The following is a 22,848-nucleotide window of genomic DNA, read 5'->3' as shown; positions in this document are numbered from 1 at the left end:
AGGGACAAGTAAACGTTTCATTCGTCATTGTTTCTCGTGGGCGGGCCAAACAAGCGCTGACACATAGAAGGAGATTAATAAATATGTGCAAGCCAAAGGAATTAAGAAAGGAATGAACAATTTAGATGAACAAATGCCCAAGTGTATCAGTCCCTGAAAAATCCTCTCGGATCCTGGGTGGGATGTCTCAAGGAGAGACGAAGGGCCTGATTCACTCTCCCGGCCTCAACAACCAACTTAAGGGAAACTCAGGTCAAACAGAAAGTTAAGGTGCAGGAGCCAATGTGGCACCCAATTGCCCAAGCCAAAGTCCTCTACAGGAGGATGGAGACCTCTAGAATCTTCCATCTCCTCAATCCCTTCAGCCAATTCGTCACCAAGTCCTGTAGCTTCTACCTTCATTTCCCCCATGAAAGCCTCACCCTCCTCTTCAGGCATTATATCCCAGCCACAATTCAAACATTCTCCTGCTCTCCATGAGCTGCCTTTCCTACCTCCCATTGCACATCACTGCTAGGGTATCGAGAGGGCTCACAAATAGCATCTCCCTTCCCCTGCCAGGTCCAAAACAAACCGAGGAAATAATAAAAATAAGTGGCAGGTAGAAAGGAAAATGGTACCTTCACTTCTGGTGAGTCTAGTATGAAGGTTGTGGTTTTAGGTCTACAGCAAAGTAGCTAAAACTGAACCTGTGGCCAGGCACGGTGGCTCATGTCTGTAACTGGTGAATCACTTGAGGTCAAGAGTTCGAGACTAGCCTGGCCAACATGGTGAAACCCCGTCTCTACTTAAAATACAAAAATTAGCCAGGCATGGTGGTACACACCTGTAATCCCAGCTACCCAGGAGGCTGAGGCAGGAGAATCACTTGAACTCAGGAGGCAGAGGTTGCAGTGAGCCAAGATCATGCCACTGCACTCCAGCCTGGGTGACAGAGCGAGACCCTGTCTCAAAAATAACAACAACAACAACGAAAACAAACACACACACAAAAAAACTGAACCTGTGTCAGCAGCAAGACGCCAATGCTAGTCTACCCATTGGCAGAAGAGCTCCCCCAAGATAAGGGTGCTTCCTGAGGGCAGCTCCCTCCCAAGAGGAAAACAGGATGAAGCTGAGATGTCAATTTTTTTCTCCCAAATTCACAAATCAGGTAAGTACTCCAGGCCGTGAGTTAAATTAATGATGGTCCTTCATGTGGAAGTAAACATAAGGAGTGGAGAAGGGTCCCCCTCAACTCCTGTAATCCACATGCCTCTTCAGTGACCTTTCTAAATCTATTCAAGGCTCCCCTTGCTAAACATTTGCCACGGACTCTTCTGCCATCCACCTGCCTTCATTTTGCTTTCATCATCACTTGAACCTGTCTGCCTCTCCAGGTGTGACGCTCAGCTCACATCACCCTTTCCTCCCCACAGAGCCTATGACTGGTTCCCGCCTCCTTGTCTGACCTCATGTTGTTCCCCCACTGCCTTCCCAGCCACACCTGGCAAGCTCTTACTCTTCCCAGATTCAGTTCTAGGTACACTCAGATAGAAAGCCCTTGTAAACACCCACAGCCAAAGCTCACCACGGCCAGGCTGCCGTCTTTCACTGAATGCTTTAGTTTACCATCTATGGTTCCTCCAGTACTTTATTAGTTTCTACCCACCAGACTGTGGGCCCCTTAAGTCAAAAACGACTCTTTATTTTATAAAACCCCCAATATGATCGAGACCATCCTGGCTAACACGGTGAAACCCCGTCTCTACTAAAAATACACAACGTTAGCCGGACATGGTGGCGGGCGACTGTGGTCCCAGCTACTCAGGAGGCTGAGGCAGGAGAATGGCGTGAACCCGGGAGGCAGAGCTTGCAGTGAGCCGAGATCATGCCACTGCACTCCAGCCTGGGCGACAGAGCGAGACTCTGCCTCAAAAAATAAAAATAAAAAATAAAAATAAATAAAAATAAAAAAATAAAAAACCCAATATCTATGTATTAGTCCGTTCTCACGCTGCTAATAAAGACATACCCAAGACTGGGTAATTTATAAAGGAAAGAGGTTTAACTGACTCACAGTTCAGCATAGCTGGGGAGGCCTCAGGAAACGCACAATCACGGCAGAAGGGGAAGCAAATGCGTCCTTCCTCACATGGCAGCAGCAAGGAGAAATGCCGACCAAAAGGGGGAAGGGCTCCTTATAAAACCGTCAGATCTCGTGAGAACTCCCTCACTATCACGAGAACAGCAGCATGAAGGTAACCACCCACACGATTCAATTACCTCCCACGAAGTCCCTCCCACGACATGTGGGAGAATTATGGGAACTACAATTCAAGTTGAGATTTGGGTGGGGGCGCAGCCAAACCATATCAATCTAGAATAGACTCTGGTACATGGATACCTACAAATATATTGAAGACATGCAAGTAACTATATGCAAAGTAAGACATAAAAATCCCATACAAATAAACTGCCATGGTAGTTCAGAGGGAAGACATAGTGAATGCAGTTAGGAGCACCTGATATATTTTCTCAAAGTACGAAGTTTAGTATTTTAAACAGACATATCTAAGGGAAACCAAAGAAAATTTCATTTTAAAGTGTTAACATTGAATTGGGTTTGAATCGAGTATACCATGATGGGTAATCACATGGGAAGAATATTCCAAGAAAAAATACAGCATGATACAAAACACAAATTTAGGAAAATAAAAGGTATGTTTAGGGAACACTGAGTTTCCTGGTTTGGCCAGAATATAGAGTAAATATAGAAGAGCAGACTGAAAGAAAGAGAATCTGGCACACAGAACTCGGTGTATCAAATAAAATGAATTTTGAGTTAATTTACAGACAATTTTGAGTTAATTTACAGACAATGGGAGTCTAAGAATGTTTTCTAAAGTAGTAGCTGGGTTAATTATGCCAGGGAAACTATATAAAAAACCTGGATCCCCGTAGTAGTGATAATAATAAGCTAATCATCTGGTTTTCAATTAATTCCAAATTTCTCAGTATCATAGTGATTCTGAGCTTATAGTAATTTGATAATCTCAGTGGAATGTTATTTGAGTGTAATAAAATGACTAATAAACTAGTATAATCATGAGTACATATTAATTTTTAGTCATTTTTCATCTTGCTTATGATTCAACTCACTCCTGCTTGTTTCCTCTACCTGATGAATCTGTACTTGCCATTGGTCCCTCATTTAATAAGCATTGCATATTCCCCAATACTCTTAATAACCAGTAACACGAAATGCTGATTTCAGACAATAACAACTATAACCATCTGCTGCTTCTTCAGTATTTTTTCTTCAGTATTCTACTGAATACTCACCAACTATTGTGAGCTTCAGAGATCACTCTTCAAAGCACAGCAGACAATCAGTAAAACAGGACCATGGAGGAATGATTGAGGTATCTGTTTTCCACACCAGAGTTGAGCAAACGGATCAGGCAAATGGTCTCTAGACCCATCTGCAGTCAATTCTGAGTTATAGCAGCAGCAGAACTCTGAAAAAATTCCATGATGGCTCTTCAAAAACAGCACCAATGGCAGCAGCCAGGAACTGTAAGCTTGTTTTTTGTTCTTTTGCCAGCTAGCTATGTGCTATTGGTCAAGTCACTTTAGTGCACAGAATTTGATTTCCTCATCTATAAGATGAAAGAATTAGATTAGGTCCCCAAACAGAAAACCAGTGCATATCTCTTAACTGTCAGCTGAAGGCTCCCCTTTAAGAATGGCTGAGATTCCCAGGAAGAAGATGACTTGCCTAACAGTGGCATCCGGTTCATCCATGGCCACTGCCAAAACAGCATCCTGTTCCAATTTCTTTGCTGTCTTATGTTGGGTTCCTTGGTAAACAGCCTCTGAGATGGTCTGAGTGCAGGTGGTTTATTGGAAAATACCCGTGGGATCACCTTATGAAAGGCAAGGAGAGAAGGCAAACTGGACAGAGAGAAGGTGGTCTATGATGTAGTTGCAACATGGGACTCTGCAAACTCCATGGGGCGCTCTGGACCCAAAATGACCCTTCAGAATTGTCCCAAATTGTACCCCTGCCTAAACTAGTCACTGCATGTGGCTCCCCGCTCCCTCAACCTCCCTGTCTTGGATGAGAGTAATTTCTGGAGAGGCACTGGGCTGTGAACCTTCAGTGGCTAACACAGTGCAGCCGGGGGCAGGGACATGTCAGTCCTGAAGGGGCCATCTGTACAGACGAGTAGGGCAGCCACTCTATTCATCTCAAATCTTCTGAAAGTAAGGAAAAAATGGGAGAAGTATGATGGGGAAGAGAGAAATGGATTACAATGAAACACAGCTAGACTAAGAAAATCAATTTTAGTATCCCAAGGCCTTGCTATCTGTATGACCTTAGCAAAGCTGTTTTCTTTGTGCCTCAACCTCTTTGTTTGGAAGGTGCTCTGAGGTCATCTTCACCACTATAACATCCATAATTCTACTCAGTATTTCATTCTTGGTCAATGTCCCATTTTGTTACCTACCAAAAAGCTTACAGGTATTCCTAATGGGGGAGGGGCATCAAAAATCTCCAGTAGCATTTGTAAGTTCATCTTTGTTGAATGCAAAGAGATGATCTTCAGCGACAGCAAAATTTAAATCTACACACTACAGTGAACGCACAGCTATCCCAAGATTAAATTAGATTTGCAGGCAGCAACTTGGGAATTTCAACATTGGATTGAATACAATTATTCAGTTAGTTGTATCTTTATTACCCATGCTCCCCCTTGTGAGGCAATTTTCCTTATTGGAAGTAAGGCAACCCCAACCAAAGCATTTAAAAATGATCCCTTTCCTGTTTTTATTAGCCAGTATCAAAGAAATGACTATTTGAAGCACAACCAAGGGGAGGGAATTGGTTTTTTATTGTTCAGTTCATGTTGTTATGGCTTTAGGAGTGCAGAAAGACTCCCCAAGGAAATACTGCCTCTCCAAACAGGATTGCAGGGTAATCAACAGGAGAGGTCTTTCAAGAGAGAGAGAAAAAAACAGAGAGAAAAGTATTAAAATATAATTAAATAAGCAAAGTGGATGCAAAATAAAATGTGAAAAGTATGTTATTCAGAACAGAAATGTCATTTCTTGAAATTTATTTCAGAGCAGTATGCACAATATACATTATCCAAATGAAGCTACATAAATCTTTTTGACCAGCAGAGCAGCTGTTGATCTTTAAAAATAAAAACTAAAAAAAACAAATATGAATGTTGCCTATGAATCTGCATTGACATCTGGCACTTCAAAATGAAGGTCACCCAGGCTCGTGTCATGCAGAGTAAAATCCCCTCCACCAATGAGACATCACATCCATCCATCTGATCTGAACACACATGCAGGAAACAAACTAAAACATACAGCTGCAGGCAGATACCACATCACAGAGTGATTCCTTCAATGCAACCATTCCAAGTCCTGTGTTCACAAGGCAGTAGTGCCTTCACCTCAAGTTCCAACTCCAAAGGCTCACATCTTGGGCTATTTTATTCTTCTCTAGCTTGATTATTATGGTGAGCCTTTATCTGAAGCTGTTCCTCTAATGGATATCATGTTATTAAAGAAAGAAATAACACTTTCATTTTAATTGTACTTCTTAAATTCCTTGTAGAAAGATACTGTATTTCTTACCACAGATAGAAAAAAAAAATAGAAACAATGGAGTTTGCTCAATTTCTAGGAAAGGGTTATTTAAATCTATTCTCATGTATGTGTGCATGTCCATACATATTACAGGTCAATATTGTTCTTTTTTTTTCTTATATTGGTTATTTTGCTTCTGATTTTAGCAAGGTGGGCAGCTGCAGCTAGAGGCAGATCTACTAGACACCATTCCAATCACACCAGACACACACAATATTTTTCTGTATTTTGTAAAACAAAAGGATAAAACTAGAGCTACAAAGCCACATTTGATTAATATGAATCTAAAAGGATTCATAACCCTAAGACTCTTTAACACAGAGAAAGAACATTAAGCCAAAGAACTATTTTATTAATTTAAAGAACAAATGTTTTCTAGATTAATGATTGACTGAAGTTTCCATATAAACCCAATTTCCAAGTCAGATAAAACACATACTACAAAACAACATAATTTTCAATAAAAAATACATAGTAGATTCTACTCAATACTAATCATTGAAAATAGGTCAACAATACTGTAAATGGGTGAGGCTGAAGAGTCTTCAGCAACTGTCTTCAGCAATGCTTAAAAACACATATTTCATTTTTCCTTAAATATACAAGCAAAACTATTTTCATCTATAAGAGGATGTAATTATGTTGATACAAATACAGTTCCAAACTAGAATATCCTCAGAAAAAGACATATGTCCAGAGAAACTTCTTTTTACGAGGGTAAAACGTCCAAGTTTAAGAAAGGTTCCCAGAAAATATGACACGGGTATTCATAGGGTTTTTTCCTAGACTCAATAAAGATCATGGCTATAGATCCATCCTTATTTATTCGTTTAACAAAACTATATTGAAGACCTACAGTGTGAGGAGGGTTACAATCACATGAGTGTGCATATACGGAAGGATGAGCAATGAATAAACACAAAGAAATAGAAAACAGTAAAAGAAATAGAGATTAAACTAGAGGATGGTGAATGGAAAGTAAAGCAATTAAAGACCAAATGAATAAGATGGATTTCTATTCAACAATGATAGAAAAGCAATGAGTTCTGATATCAACTCATCCTAAAGGGCTTACCCCAGGACCTAAACACTTCCAAAGACCTCTGTGAAATGCAGTTATTCAACAACAAAGGATAGGAGAAGACTGAAGAAAATAAAGACTCCGGTGATGCTGAGGGTCCCCAGTTTTAGAGCTGATTCTCTGATCTTCCCAATAGTAAAATAACTTTGTCTTAATGTCCCAAACAGAGTTTTGCAGAGGAGGGAGCCCCTGCTGAGTTGTTTTAAGCAGGAAGTGTACTGTAATGAATAATGTTATTTTGTCATGATCTTTTGTCTTATAGTAATTCACTCCGCATTCTCATAATAATTTACCACTTCAAAGCTACACTTCTGGGTTTTGGCCCTGTGTTTTGAGATGACCAATAAGGACCCAGACTTCTCTATTCCTAATACAGCTGCAAAAGTGATGAAAGGATCCCCATTGTTCTTTGCAGGTCCCTATTTTCATCTGCCAAGACCTCCGTTTCCTCACCTATAAACTAATGATAATGATAGATGCCCCTGCCACCATTCCTGTGATGATAAATGAGATTAATTCCTGAAATGCCTTATAATTTACAAAGCAATTTCACAAAAATAATCATGGAGAAGCCTGGGCCAGGGACTGGTGAGAAAGAAGGGCAAATTCTCCAATATATGTTGAGATAATTCCCCATAGCATCTGCTGTTTTAAATTTGTAGCTTTGAAACCAGAGGAAAATATGAGGTATAAACTCTCAGCTATTTAGAATAGAAGTTAAATGTGTACACTCTTCTCAGCCCTCCATGAGCTTTTGCTTGTGTGTAGGCACAAAGGCTACCCCAGGTAAAGGGCTGTTTCAGCGCAAAGACCAATTAAAAGTTACTAATGTCCTGGAGAACCTAGAGAACACCCTCTCAGCTCTACTTTCACTCTGTGAACTCTAAAGAATATGCTCATCATTTTATATGCCAAAGTTATTACAGACACTGGATAACCTGCCAATTTGTCAGCAGATTGTTTCCTAATGAGCAGTTAATTTTTCTTTTGGAAAGGGAACAAAACGAGTTAAAAGTTTCCCTCAGAAGATGCCTTTCATTTTTGATCACCTAGCCCATAAAACTGTCATTTGGAGGGGGCCACTTCTCAGTCACTGCAATTCCTTTAAACACACAAACAAAACAAAGATTGGGAAAGATTTGGGCTGCAACCAAAATGAGGGTGATGGGCAGGGTGAGGAGGGGCATGGTCTCCAGAGCAAACACCGGGAAATCCGGCGTGACTCAGTCACACACCAGCTGTGTGCCCTGGGTAGGGAGTTGGCATCTAAGCTTCTGTGTGGGTAACTGTAAAGGGGGATCAATCACCAGTGCCAGCCTCATTGGCTGTCTTTAGCATTACATGAATGACTTAAGGTGCTCTGGGAGCAAGTGGCACCTAGTAAGTGCTCAATAACTGCTAGCTATGATTATTAAAATGATTGAAAATGGAATAAACTTGGCAATAGCCAAGCTTACCAAATATCTATTAATAATCATTTTTGTCCCCTAAGTTTTCTTCTGAAGAAAAGAGAGTTAAGTAGAACATTGATTTTGTTCTTTTTACATTAGAGGGCAATTGATGCTCTAATTCCCAATCTCCCTGAATTTGTCCTCTTCTCTCCTCTCCTTATTTTTATGTTCTTTCTTCCTCCCCTCCCTCAGCTGCATACCTTCTTCTTCTTCCTGGGGTCTGAGTTACCAGTGACAGCTGGAATGTGTTAAGACCTGCCCTTGGTCTTGGACTTAACCAAGATGCTTCTACTACTTGACCCCAGTACTCAATAGAACCAAAAGGTTCAACTTCACATATAAGTAGACTTTTCCTGACTTCTCCACCTTGCCAAAAAGTGGCTTACTTGCAGCAAAAGGGCCAATCCACAAATATCAGAGAAATTCCTGAAATTTTTCTCTAGAAATTTTGACTCCCTTTCCACTGCTACATCTGCACAGAAACTGCAGCAAAGGAATTTACCACAGAAAGGGTAGCAAACAAAAAATGTTTTAATAACATTTCTACACATTGCTCATGGCTTCTACAGTTACAATTATGAGTTCACGCAGTGCTAACAACTGTTTTTCATTTTGTTACTGGTTTAAGAATTTAAAGAGGAACTGATAGAATGAGTAAATGTAATTCACAACCTAATAGAGATTTGCAGTTCCAGAAACAGTCTACACTTTTTCAACTACGGAACAGGGAAAATGCTGACCTTGTGCTTGTTTTTCATTACCCAGGAAAATTCAGAGATGTTCAGTGATTATTCATGTCAAAAGTTTTAAAGCTGTCCCTCTCTGGGGTATTAACTAGCACGTTTTAGAAGTAGCTGCCCACCAGCTTCCACTATTATTCTCTGCGGTACACAGGCTGGGGAAGCACCCAGGCAGGCCAGGTTTTTCCGCCCCTTTGCTAAAGCATACCATGGTCCTCACTTACACGGAACCCACAGGAATCACCTTCCATGGACCAAGCCATATGAGAAATGGAATATGATGGTTTTGAGGATAACCAGGGAGAATCTCTAAACAAAATATTTAGCTTCTCCCAAGAGCCTACACTCTACTTCCTCCCAGCTACTCACTTTTTTTTTTTTTTTTTTTGGTTTTGGGGTTTTGTTTTTAGAAAACAGGCACATCTTTTAGACATTTCAGGAATTAAAGACATTGTCCAGGGTTGTCATTACTTAGAGGGTAACTCAATTCTTAGGCGCACTTCCCACTTCTCACTCATGTCCACATTTAGCACACTGGGGAAGTAGAGTCTTTCTGTGAATCAGGAAGATCATCTTGTTTGGAAATCACTGGCCTCCATGCCTAGCTTCTCAATTAGACTCTGAACTTCCTTAGAGTACATCTTATTGTATCTAGAGATTAATGCAGTAAGAGATGAAAGAGGAGATCTGAATTTCTGTAGCTATAGCAGGAATAAAAAAAAAGAAAGAAGCTACATTCTGAGGAAGTTCCGCCAACACTGATTTTATTACCAGGAGGAAGAACTGCCACTCTGCCCCTCCCAGCAGACCCTGTGCTATACAAAAGTGCCTAAGAGCTCCCTGAGGAAGATGCCCTTTTTGTATGGTTCTAGTCTGTAGCTTCTGATCAAATATCACTGACCAATAACATCAATTAAAAGTCATCTCGAAGTGAAAAAATTTATTCAAGTCATTCACCATAAACACAATTAAGGGTCTTGCTTCAAGTTTAGTAGATCTATGTGTTTTAGGGCAGTAATAAAAGTAACGATAACACTGTAAGTTTACTTGGTATCCATTACTGCACTGAAAATAGGAAATCATTTATCAAATCCAATTTTTGGTGCAGGTTATCTCCCACCAAAGGCAAAGAAATAAAGAAAATTGGTAGATTTTCAAAATTAATATCTAAATATATTTAGATAGATATAAACATGTACGTATAATACACTCACATGCATAATTAGCCCAGAAAAAGTGAGGGAAGTATTTTCTAATCAGTAACTAATATGACAGAGAAAGAAGTACTAAAGAGAAAAAGTAGCAGCATGACTTAGAACTAATAACCCTTCATCAAACATAATCACATGTGATAGAATGTTTCCTAGGGAACGTGGTTCAGGGTCGGATAGTTGATCCCCTTACTCAATGCAGAAATCTCTAGCACAACCTCCTCCACTGTGATTACCACCTTCCCATTTGAGAGGGCTCACTCTTTCCTTAGGTAGCCCAGCTACGATTTGGGCAGCTCTAATCATTAGAAAGATCTTCCTTAGACTGAGCCAAATATAACTTCTTGTAACTTATGTATATTCTTTGTTCAGCATTCTGAAGTCTAATTTTCTTCATGACAGCTCTTCAAATGTCATTTTCTAAGGTACAGATAATGTCCCAACTTAATGATTTTTTTGAACTTTACCATAGTGCAAAAGCCCATGCATTGAGTAGAACCTGTACTGTGAGTACCCATACAACCACTCTGTTTTTCATTTTCAGTATAGCATTCAATAAATTACAGAAGATATTCAGTACTTCATTATAAAACAGGCTTGATGTTAGATGTTTTACCCAAGAGAAGACTAATGTAAGTCTTCTGAGAATATTTAAAGTAGGGTAGGCTAAGCTATGCTGTTGGGTGGGTTAGGTGTATTAAATGCATTTTTGACTTAAGATATATATGTTTTTTGAGATGGATTCTTGCTCTTGTCACCCAGGTTGGAGGGCAATGGTGTGATCTCGGCTCACTGCAACCTCCACCTCCCAGGTTCAAGTGATTCTCCTGCCTCTGCCTCCTGAGTAGCTGGGATTACAGGCACCCATCACCACACCCGGCTAATTTTTGTATTTTTAGTAGAGACGGGGTTTCACCACGTTGGCCATGCTGGTCTCGAACTCCTGACCTCAGGTGATCCCCTGCCTCAACCTCCCAAAGTGCTGGGATTATAGGAGTGAGCCACAATGACCCACCTGACTTAAGACTTTTTTTTTTATTGGGACATAAGCCTGTCATAAGTCAAGTAGCATCTGTATATAAGTATCTAAACTTTATTTATTCCCTTCATCCATTCAAGAAATTTATTCACTCTAGATTTTATTCCAGATGCTGTCACATATTTTATTACATCCCTAAGGCCATCTTAAAATGCATAATACCTAGAAAGTTCTACCAAAAAGCCAGGCAAAGTTATCTAAGCAGCTTTCAGAGACACCAGTGGATATGGCCTTAGGACAAAAGTGCATCTTAATACTCAAAATCAATCCAGAATTCATTCTATTTCAAAAGGCAAAGAGAGTTAAGACAGTTTATGTGAGTTGATTTCCAAGTGAAAAGAAAAGCTATCTCTATTTTCTGTTTTGTTTTAAATGTGCAAAAAGATCCCCAAATCTAGAAAAAATATCTTCTCATTGTTAGACCAAAGACGTTATTGTTAGCTGCACTAATGCTTTTATTTGAAACTAATAGTGGAACAGTATCACTTATCTCTGACTTGCATCAGAATGAAATTAGTCACTAGAGGCAAAAGATGAACACCTACCTCTACTCAGAACTAGGGTGATTTTTTGAGATATCTTAGGCCAATATGCACATATCCAATAAGTCAGGCAGCATTCAGTAGTCAAAGCAATAATAGGATATTACGTTTGAAGAGCACGCCCTGGGCCTTCTCCTCCCATCTCTTGAATGAAGTCACAAATTATCTGTCATAAGTGGATGAAACATATTAGCAAAGGATCTAGTATACCCAGTGGCCAGACTGACCCTGTTGCATTGGATTAATAGCTGACTATAGAAGACGGATAATGTTATACTTTGTGCAAAATGATAAATTTATGCCCTCACACTTTGCAAAGGAGTGAATGATTGTGCCCTCCCAAAATTCATATGCTGAATCTCTAATCCCAACGTGATAGCATTTGGAGGTGGGGCCTGTAGGAGGTAATTAGGTTACAAGGGTAGAACCCTGATGAATGAGATTAGTGCCCTTAAAAGAAGAGGCCAGAGAGTTAGCTTGCTCTCTTTCCCTCACAGCCATGCAAGAATACAATGAGAAGACAGCAATCTGCAACTCAGAAGAGGGCCCTCACCAGAACCTGTCCGTGCTGGAACCCCAATCTCAGAATTCCAGCCTCTAGAACTGTAAGAAACGAATTTCTGTTGTTAATAAGTCACCTGGTCATGGTACTTTGTTATGGCAGCTTGAACTGTCTAAGACAAGCATAAACTGTACAGAAGCCCCCCTCATCCATAGTTTTACTGTTCAGTTTCAGCAACCCATGGTTGTATTTCAAAAATAGTAAATAAACATTTCCAGAAATAGACAATTCCTAAGTTTTAAATTTTGAGTTCTTTCCAAGTAGCGTGATAAAATCTCACACCATCTTGGGAGGTCCAGCATCTCCACACTGTAGACACTTCCTGCCCTGGAGTCACGGAATAGCCATCTCGGTGATCGAACTGACTGTGGAGGGATTGCAGTGCTTCTGTCTAAGTCACCCTTATTCTACTTCTTAATGGCCCCAAAGTGCAAGAGGCATGATGCTGGCAATTAAAATATGCCAAGAAGTCATAAACGGCTTCCTTTAAGTGAAAAGTTGAAAGCTCTTCAGGAAAAAAAAAAAAATCGTATGCTGAGGCTGCTAAGATCTACAGTAAGAATGAATATTCTATCGGTAAAACTGTGAAGAAGGAAAAAGAAATTCCTGCTAGCTTTGCTGTCTTACCTCAAACTGTAAAAGTTAGAGCCACCATGCATGATACGTGCTTAATTAAGATGGAATTAAATTTGAGGGTTGAAGAAATGGACAGAAACGTTCCGACTGACTGCAATCAGGTATGGTACTCTCCAAGTTTTAGGCATCCACTGGGGTTTTCAGAATTCATCCCCAGCGGATGTGGGGGACACTTGAATGTCCCTCGGTTCATCACAGTGATTAAAAGTAGCAGCCAGCATGCTACCTGGATCCTCAAAGCTCAGCCCATCATGTCCTTCAGGTCTTGGTCTAAATGACAACTTTTCAGTAAGGCTCATGGTGCCTGCTCTAATTAAAATGTAATACCCTACGCCCATATTCCCAATCATCTGAATCTGACAATTTTCTTTATTCAGGGACCTTAGCCCCTTATAGTGTACCACATGGTTTACTGAATTACTGTGTGTGGGTGTTCACCGTTCTAGTTCTTCTTCCTCCCAACACATAAGCTCACACACCCACAAGCATTTATGAATGACAAGGACAGGACCTTCATCTGTTTACTGACTTATCCTAAGAATCTATGAGTCCTGGGCCCATAGCGGGAAGTAAAAAGTTAACATATATTTACGTTGAATGAATGAATAATGACTCTGGGCTTAGATAGAGCTGGCCCTGGGTCCCCATTCAGCCTACACTCACTGAATGACCTTGGGAAAATGATCATCCTCTCTGGTCCTATGTTTCCTCATTAGTAAAATGTGGAATCTACAAGTAACTACCCCATAAGATCCTTGCGAGGATGAAGTGGGTCGCTGCATGGCAAGTCCTTAGAATTATGCCCGGACATAGAAAGCTTTCAATAAATGTTAGCTGCCATTGTTATTATAATTTCAAGATATGTTTCCTGAGGTGGTGATGGATTTGTGAAGATTTATGCTCTCAGGCAAATGGCTCTCCTCATATCTGACAGCACTGATCTGAGATGGTGAAAGGAATTCACTGCCCTTGGTAGAGCAGCAGAGTTACCAAGGATCTCGCCCCTTCCCTATGGTCTCTCATCAGCCCCAATTCAACAATGTCCTCGGCTTTGCAAAGAAGCTGTTAACAGTGCACATGGTACTGCCTCTGACCTGCTGAAGCAGAATAAACAAAACACTGAAACCACTGAGTAAGTGATGGTGAGGCTCAGAAACCTTAAAAGGCAGGGAGAGCAGCTTCTCTTTTCCCACTTGAACTGAGATTTATTTGGCTTAACTGGAGTCAAAGCTAATGGTTCTAATGACTTTGAAGCACTCCAACTTATTCTCCAGATTTCTACACATGGACTTACACTTTATGAAAGAAGAGATATACACACACACAAAAATCCCTCCATAAAAGAATTTACCAGACCATACTAATCACGTAGATATTAGCTTTATCCCTGGAGTAAAATCCAAGTCTCTCTAATAGCAATAGGAGATGGGGCTGCAAATTAGACCAATAACCTGAATATTCACTAAGGACTTAGGAAAACAAAACACTTTGGAAACACTCATTATCGATTTACACATACCTTTGATCTATGGAGAAAAGCAAGGATTTCAGGACTGGTTGAGTTAGAAGAGGAGGCGGGAGTTCGTGAGGAAGACAGAGACGAGAGATCAAAAAGGATGACAAAAGTGGGAGGAATATTTACTGATTTCTTGGTAATAATAGTCTTAACTTCCCTGTTAGTTAATGTCTTTCCAAAGTTAATCTCTATGAAATGGTCCCTTACGGCATTATAAGAGCAAAATGAAATGAATGACTACACATTCAAGTAATAGATAATAACAAGTAATGTCAATAAGAAACTTCTCTCTTCACTTTAGAGAACAAACACCCCGGAGTTGATGCTGAAATTAAATTTTTAGACTCCCAAGTCAATGCTCTGTACTCTACACAGTAAGTTCTCTCAACTTTAACATGCATGTGATAAATGATGGAGTAGTTTTGCATTTTTGACAAGCTCCCAGGTGATGCGGATAGCGCTAGTCCTTGGAATACACTGAGTTGGAGGCCTCTGCCCCATTACATCTGCTAAGGTAAGCCTCGTGAATAACTGTTTTTAATGAAAGGGTATTTTCCAAGAGCAGAAGAAAATGAGATTACCAACAGAATATTGACGTGTTAAAAGTTCTAATAATTCAACAATATTTGTAATATTCAACAAACATTTGCACAGTGATGTCAACTGTCATTAATAAGTAAAATATACTTAAGTTGCAGATTTTTGAAACATAAACACTAATATTTTATAGTCGAGCTATCTATTAACAGAAAAACTTCAGCCGAATTAAATTTAAAGGAATTTAATTGAGCAATGAACAATTCGCAAATCAGGCAGCCCCCAGAATCACAGTGGATTCAGAGAGACTTCAGCACATCCACATGGTGGAAGAAGATTTAGAGACAAAAAAAGGAAAATGGCATACAAAAATCGGAAGTAAGGTACAGAAAACAGCTGGATTGGTTACAGGCTGGCGTTTGCCTTATTTAAACACAGTTTGAACACTCAGCAGTGTATGACTGGTTGAATATGGCTGCTGGGATTGGCCAAGACTCAGCTTTTGTTTTGTTTTGTTTTGTTTTTTGACACAGAGTCTTGTCCTGTTGCCCAGGCTAGAGTGCAGTTGCGTGATCTCAGCTTACTGCAACCTCCGCCTCCCGGGTTCAAGCGATTCTCCTGCCTCAGTCTTCTGGGTAGGTGGGATTACAGGCATGCGCCACCACGCCTGGATACTTTTTGTATTTTTAGTAGAGACAGGGTTTCACCATGTTGGCCAGCCTGGTCTTGAACTCCTGACCTCAAGTAATCTGCCCGCCTCGGCCTCTCAAATTGGTGGGATTACAGGTGTGGGCCACCACGCCCGACCTCAGCTATTGTTACAGGTACATAAGCCTAAGGTTTTCAATCTTGCCTACCTATTAAGTTAGGTTGCAGTTCACAGAGACTCAAATATAGAAGTACAGAGTACTTCTCAAGCCATATTTATTTTACTTTAATAAATCTCTCACTGTATTTTATTGTTATGCACTCATGGATAATTTCCTCCTTATGTTTCAGATATACCATACAGAAAATCCACTAACTCTATAAAACTGTCTTAATTTTCAGTCAGCTTTGATAATAAAGATACTATGTCTAGGGGTTGCTTTTACTTTCTTTGAAATGTAACATTTTAGATAAGAAAGATGGCACTGCCACACCTGAGCCCAGCAGGTTATTTGCAATCTACCATGGAATAACAAAGTTGACCATAACCCATTACATATATTACATCCCTATTTGGGAGGAGCCACAGTATAGCTGGGGTTTAGAGAAGAAAAAAGAAGGTCATTCTATTTCTGTTTTCCTCACCTGTAACAGAGGAATCTTGATGCATTTGAAGAAAGTTGATGAAAACTAAACACAGTGTGTACCTCTAGCCAAAACTCACAGTTACCTTGTAAAGCTTCCTATTGGTCCTCTTGAATCAGCTGAGCACAAGAGGTTTTTCCTATAAAAAGTCCACAGTGCATCTAAATCTGATCCCAGCGAAATTTCACTTCGGCTGAAGTGAAAATGCAGAGGTAGCATTTAAGGATAACAGCTGGAGAACATTAGTTCCCTGTCTCTCCTTTTCTCTCCCAAGGGTTGAAAATTCTGCTGTTCAGACAGGAAGTCGTCATATACCACACACTGCACAATACGAGAATGCTGGGATAGAAGAACAAGTTGCAGAGGATTAGAAGGGCTGGGGCGGGAGGCGGGTGGGGTGGGGGCAGGGGATTGTTCAAGAAAGAACTCACAGCAGTGATTCTATGTACCCCTTGGGCTGTCTTTTTCCCCCGACAGTGTTCAACTAGCATACACCCAGAATTGACAAGCACATGCTACAATTATATCCTGAAAGCTTTTTAATAACTCGGAGTAAGAAGGCTTAATCACTTACTTTTCCTCACATTTTTATAATATTAACTCTAAGACGTTTTGGGGAGTGGCCCAGATTCTCCAATAATCTTTTTTGGCATACTTTCACATTTGCTATCTAAAAAGGCAGCCTTTAACTTTAAAAAAAAATTGTCAAAAAAAAAAAAACAACTCAAATCACTGCCCAAGACAAGGAAATATACATAGATACACACACACACACACACACACACACACACACACACACACACATCCACACGCACATATGGAAGTCAAAACATGATGATCTGGAAAAAGAATGACTTAAACAAAAGGTTCTTGTGGATATGGTTTTTGTAGGGTCGGTTTCTGCTGTAATTTCACAAAACTGCTGAGAAACGAGGAGAGACACCCACATTCTGTGGCCACAGCTCAAAGTTTCGAACAGGATGATAAGAGTTTCCTCCAGGCCACAGCCTGAATAGCTATCCTGCATTCCTACCAGTCTGCAAGCGCTGGCCCCTCCTTTGTAACCAACTGTCCTCTGGGGGCGGGCTGTAAAACTGACCCAGTCTCTTCCACTCCTCTTCAGCCAAGACCACTAGACACAAACCTTCTTAACTTTTGAACTGCAGAAAAATGCCTTTGCCTTATGCGTATCAGGGGCTAGCTGCTAACTGGGATACAACGCTACGGTTTTATGCAGAGTGGGAGGAGGTAGGAGAGAGGAGGGAGAAGCCAACCCAGACATCCATCATCCTTTTAGGAGTAGGTGGAGTTTAAAGTTTCCCTAACTTCCAAGTTCCCACTTGACAGGCAATATTTCTGTGCAATTTCCAGCCCCACGTAACAGATGGTCCTTTGCCCGTCTCCAGCCCCGAGAGAGACCAGACAAAGCCCCCAGCCATTCCACGCCTCGCAGGACTGATAGGTGCTTAGTTTCATGAAGCTGTCAGAGCAGGAGCAGCGAGCAAAGAATGGAAACTTAACTTCTCCTTCCAGAAGTTTTTTCTGCTACAGTAGAGTCCAGGGGGCTGGAGCACAAAGGCCCGGGAAAGTTTTCACTGAGTTATTTTTCAAAAACGTCTTCCGCCATCTGCCAAACCATCATCTCCTAAACCCCAGATGCCCAGGGAAGGAAGGTTAAGGCATATGTGCTCAGAAACACAGCAGAGATGCAACTTGAGCCTTCCCAAAGACAAACTGGGAAGTTGCTTAAAGGGAACCCCACAGTGGAAAAGCATCCTCGGGGCGCCTGACCTACTCACTGGTCACTCACTGCCAAAGGAGAAGGTGGTGACCCAGACAGGGTGCCAAATGGGGTGCGTCACGGCCGCGGGCGAGAACCTCCCTTCCCAGCCGGGAGGGCGAGGGAAAGGGGAGGAGGGACGCGATCCGGGAGTCTGAGGACGGGCGGCCCACTCACCCTCACTGCCGTACTGTTTGCCATTGTTCGCGCCCATCCTGTAGCCGTCATGCCCGCCGTCTCCCGGGACACTCCATAGCTGCGGCGCACCTCCTGCGCGCTCGGCCCGAGGAAAGCCCGTCCGACGGGACCGTTAGCTGTACATCCCCCCCACGCTCCGGGGCCGACCTCCGGCCTGGAGAGGTCCCCGCACTCCAGTGGGAGGGTGTGCTGCGTCCCCTCCTGGCACCCCCGGTGGCTCCAGGCGGGGCCGGGCACAGCTGCAGCACTTAGAATCCGCGCTGGGGGCCGGAGGGCGCAGCGCCGCGCACAGCCCGCGCCCCGGGGCCGCCCAGAGGCTCGCCGCGCCGCCGCCGCCGGGTCCCCATCCGCCCGCCCCGATCCCCTCCGGCGGGCGCTGAGCCGGGCAGGCCCCTGGGCTCCGCGGCTCGACCGCCTCCTTCGGCTGCCCCTGCGCGCCCGCGGCTTCCCCGGGGAGGGCGCGGCGGCCACTTGTTGCGGGTGCCCGGAGCGAGCGAAGACTAGCGACCCGGCGCAGTTCGCCCGCGGGCCGGACTTTTGTTAGCGCCAGGCGCCTCCTCTCGCCGCCCAGCGTCAATCACAGCTGGAGCCCCGGGGAGGAAGGCCGGCCCGGAGATGCGCGGCCTTTTAAAGGGGCAGCGCGCCTTTTCGGGGCTGCGGCTCCAGGCCCCAGCCTGGGCACCGGCTCTGCGCGCTACGCGCGAACCCTTCGGAGCGAAGCAACGTCCTGTTGGCTCTGTTTTACTGTTGTTCTTTTACAGGCTTGGCCCCCAATCTATAAGATGAACTTCCAGGCGTCGTTTGGAATCCCTTGAGTTTGTCTGCAAGTACAGCCTATTTTAAGTGCGTGGGCATTTAAAATAAACACGCATCCGTGTCTGATTCTGACACCTTTCAGGTGTATGCGTTGGCATTCTCCTGTGACTTCCCTGTTTGGAGACTGGGGCGGAAAATGGAAGAGAGAGGGAGGGAAATCTTGGGGCGACTTAGCAGGGAATCGGTCCCAGGAGAGCCAGACTTTCCCTGCCCCGCCCCGGTGAAGGAGGTTTCCTGGCTCAGAATGTTTAACAGCTTCAGAGCCAGGAAATGTATTTTCTCCTCGTTTCTGTGATTTTTTTTCTTGTGGTTGGTGTTATCCTTTGTTTAAAACATTATAACCTCTTTTGGAAATTTATTTGGCACTTCTACAGCTTTAAAATGGCCCTTTGGTGTTCGCTGCATTAAACAGAAAAAGGAAATTCTCCTTAATGTTTTATTCCCTTTTCATGTAAATACCTAGAATTTTATAACATTACATCCTAATAAAGACCAGGGCACTCACGGTGCAAATTTCTTTGTAGTGAGGCAAGCACAGAGCAGTTTTTCCTTGTAGATGTTAGATGTTGCAAATTAAATTAAAAGTGTATATTGATGCATACATACATAGATATGCGTATATAGAGATATACATACATAGATATATGCATATGATGCGTGAATACAGAACCAGGCGTTTTGTAATTACGTATTTCTTAAAAGGCTTGTGACCACATGCAGAAATTCTTAGCGATTTAACTTCTTATAGATTCTATTTGGGTAATTTCCTTTATTCACTACAATTTTCCTTTGTAACAATGGGATAAAACATCATGTTTCAAGATTTTTAAATCTAGATATCATGTATTGAAAGAAAAAAATAATAATCTATTTTCAAGAATGGGATCAAATGTTTTGTATTGTGCTGATGTTTCCACTGTCCAGGTCCAAAGAGATGAAAGACTGTATTTTAATTCATCTTTTAATATCTAGAATCCAGCACACTGGCCAATAATATGTGCTTCCTAAATGTCTGTCAAATTATATCTAAAACCTGTGTCATAGGCCCTAAAGAAGGTAGAGATATCAAAAATTTGGAAGAGTGAGTTATTTCAGATTCTACCTGACAGCATAAACCCAATCTAGAAAGGAGCTGACATCTACTTTATCTTCATGCGAAAGCGAATTTCTGCTCACCTGGTCTGTATTAGTTTTCTGTAGCTTATAACAGAATTCCTGAAACTGGGTAATTTACAAAGAAAAGAAATTATTTTTTTTGGAGGCTGAAAGATCCAAGCTCAAGGGGCACATCTGGCGGGAGCCTTCCTGCTGGTGGAGGCAGCACACGGGGCACCACACAGTGAGGTAGCTGAGCGTGCTAGCTCAGGTCTCTCTTCCTCTTCTTCTAAAGCCACCAGCCCCACTCCCGTGATAACCCGTAAATCCATTAACCCATTAATCCATTAATCCATGAATGGATTCATCCATTCGGGAGGCAGAGCCCTCATGACCCAATCACCTCTTAAAGGTCCCACCTCTCAAAATTGCCACATTGGGTATTAAATCTCAACATGAGTTTTGGGGCGGACAAATATTCAAAGTATAGCATGGTCTTTGTGATTCTTCTGTCACCATGCAGGGAACTTACCCTGGATCTGATCATTTTGGAGGCATATTTGAAAATAAACTGGGTGTAAAGTGGTAGAACAAAGGAAGCTCTTTTTGAAGTTTGATGTACAGTTGACAATTTGCTTTTTATATGCTATTATTTCCCTGACGGTCTGAGTCTCTCCCTTGCAATTTACAAATGGGAAAACGGACAGCAGAAACTGAGGCTTGAAGAGTTAAATGTCTAGAGTCACCCAGTTGGTAAGTGCCAGATTGATTCAGTTTCTCAGTTTCTCTCCACCCCACGCTACTGCCTCTCTGGACCTGGCCATTATTCAACTGGGAGTCACTGTCCTCCCTTTTCGATTGGGTCTCTTTTCAGAGTCTTTAATATCAAATTAAAGCCAACAGTGAAAAGTAAATTATGGTGACCAACTACATGTATCTTTCTTGAAATTAAATTCTGTAAATATTTTTCAAAGCTTTATTGCCTACTCTAATGGGAAATGGAGATAACCCATTTTATGAAATTCCAGCTTAAAACAAAATGGAAAGCATACTTGATTTTTAAACATCCTTCTGATCATAGAAGTTGATAAAAATGCATGTTGGCCTATTCACTATAAAAGCCACACACAATTAAACAAAACAAAAAGAAAAGCACTATTCCAGCTGCAAATACAGGCCTATTCACGTTTATATATTTTAATTTTCAAAGTTAAGATATTGTACCAATGTCTTAACCCAAAATTCCAAGCTTTTTACCTAGCTTCCAAACCTAATCCCCAGCTTTCAATACAGTATGGCAATCTCCTTTAGACAAGGGTGGTATGTTTTTCACCAGTGTACTCCCAATACCTAGCACAGCTGCTAACACAAAGTACTCACTCAGTAAACACTAGCAGAATGAGTGAATGTTGAACAAAGAGATGATGTGCCTTGAATGTTATTCTACCTTCTCTGTCATTGCCTTTTTAAAGAGGCCACAATCACTAAAAGGATTTTTTTAAATAAACATTCAAAATTACCTAAGCTGAATAAGAATATACTAGGTATCTCATGTTTTTTTCCACCCAGGACCTTTTCCTGTAAGGAAGTCTGCTAACACCAGCTCCTGTACTTTGGGAAACTGTTTCATCCAAATTTCAACCATGGGCTTCCTGTGAAAGCTTGTCAATCATGGTAATGGTGGTAAACTTCCTGTACCGGTAAGGGCCAGGCTGACTCAGTCCAACACCCACCCCCACCTGGCTATAAGGACAGAAGCAAGTGCTTCTCTGCTTCCCTGCTAGGAGGTGTCGGGGGAGACCTGGTGGAGAGTCAGGAGTTTCACCATCACTCAAGGGTAGCAGTGTCATCCCCACTGCACTGTCAGTGGAGACCATGTGGGAAGCTGGAACTCTCACAGTGAACATCCAGCAGTAAGGAGGAACCCCCTCAGGTCAGGGAACAACAGAGATCAAGGGGGATTCTGGGGTTCTACCTCCACCTGGCAATTACAAGGTGTCCTCCCTCCTTTCATTGGCAGAGCAGTACCAGAAAAAGATAGTTAAAAGCTTTCAATAAGATCCAGAGTCTACTAACATGATATGAAAGTGTCCAGGTTTGAATTAAAAATCACACATTATACCAAGAACCAGGAATATTTCAAATTAAATTAAAAAGTTAATAAATGGCAACACCAAGATGACAGGGATGTTAGAATTATCTGGCAAGGATTTTGCAGCAGCTATGAAAAATATTTCAAGCATGGTACAAACATTTATTCTATGAGTAAATTACACATATGCTTATAACAAATGAAAAAACAGAAAGCTTCAGCAAAGAAATAGAAGATATTAACAAGAACCAAATGGGCACTTCAGAGCTGAAAAATAGAACTGAAATAAAATGCTCAGTGAATGGGCTAAATATCAGAATGGAAGAGACACAGGAACAAATCATTGAATTGGAGGATAAATCAATAGATATTATCCATCTGAACACGGAGAAAATAGACTGAAAAACATGAATAGAGCCTCAGGGACATGTGGAACTATAATAAAAGATCTAACATTCGTGTCATCAGAGTTTCAGAAAGAGAGAAGAAAGAGGGAAGAGCTGAAAATGTACTTGAAGAAATACTGGCTAACAATTTCCCAAATTCTTAAAATAAGAAAATTATAAAAGTAGAGAAAGATTAGTGATTCTCAGGGGTTAATTTGGAGGCT

At 41.7% G+C, this 22,848-nt stretch overlaps 1 protein-coding gene across 2 annotated transcripts in view; it reads right to left on the bottom strand.

Moving 5' to 3' along the window:
• Positions 1–19,000, bottom strand: part of FBXL7 (F-box and leucine rich repeat protein 7) — a 433,105-nt gene extending 414,105 nt beyond the window's left edge. The window contains exon 1 of one of the 2 annotated variants that reach the window (XM_003821941.4): positions 18,215–19,000. In XM_003821941.4, coding sequence (XP_003821989.1) covers positions 18,215–18,251 — 37 coding nt within the window. In that variant the 5' untranslated portion in view covers positions 18,252–19,000. The remainder of the gene's footprint in view (positions 1–18,214) is intronic. The other variant, XM_034959754.3, reaches the window with a different exon arrangement.
• Between the last annotated feature and the right edge of the window lie 3,848 nt (positions 19,001–22,848).

The sequence above is a fragment of the Pan paniscus genome, chromosome 4, assembly GCF_029289425.2.
Source record: "Pan paniscus chromosome 4, NHGRI_mPanPan1-v2.0_pri, whole genome shotgun sequence".
Lineage (NCBI taxonomy): Eukaryota > Metazoa > Chordata > Mammalia > Primates > Hominidae > Pan > Pan paniscus.
The sequence above is the reverse complement of the archived record's forward strand: the minus strand, read 5'-3'. Positions and strand labels throughout refer to the sequence as shown.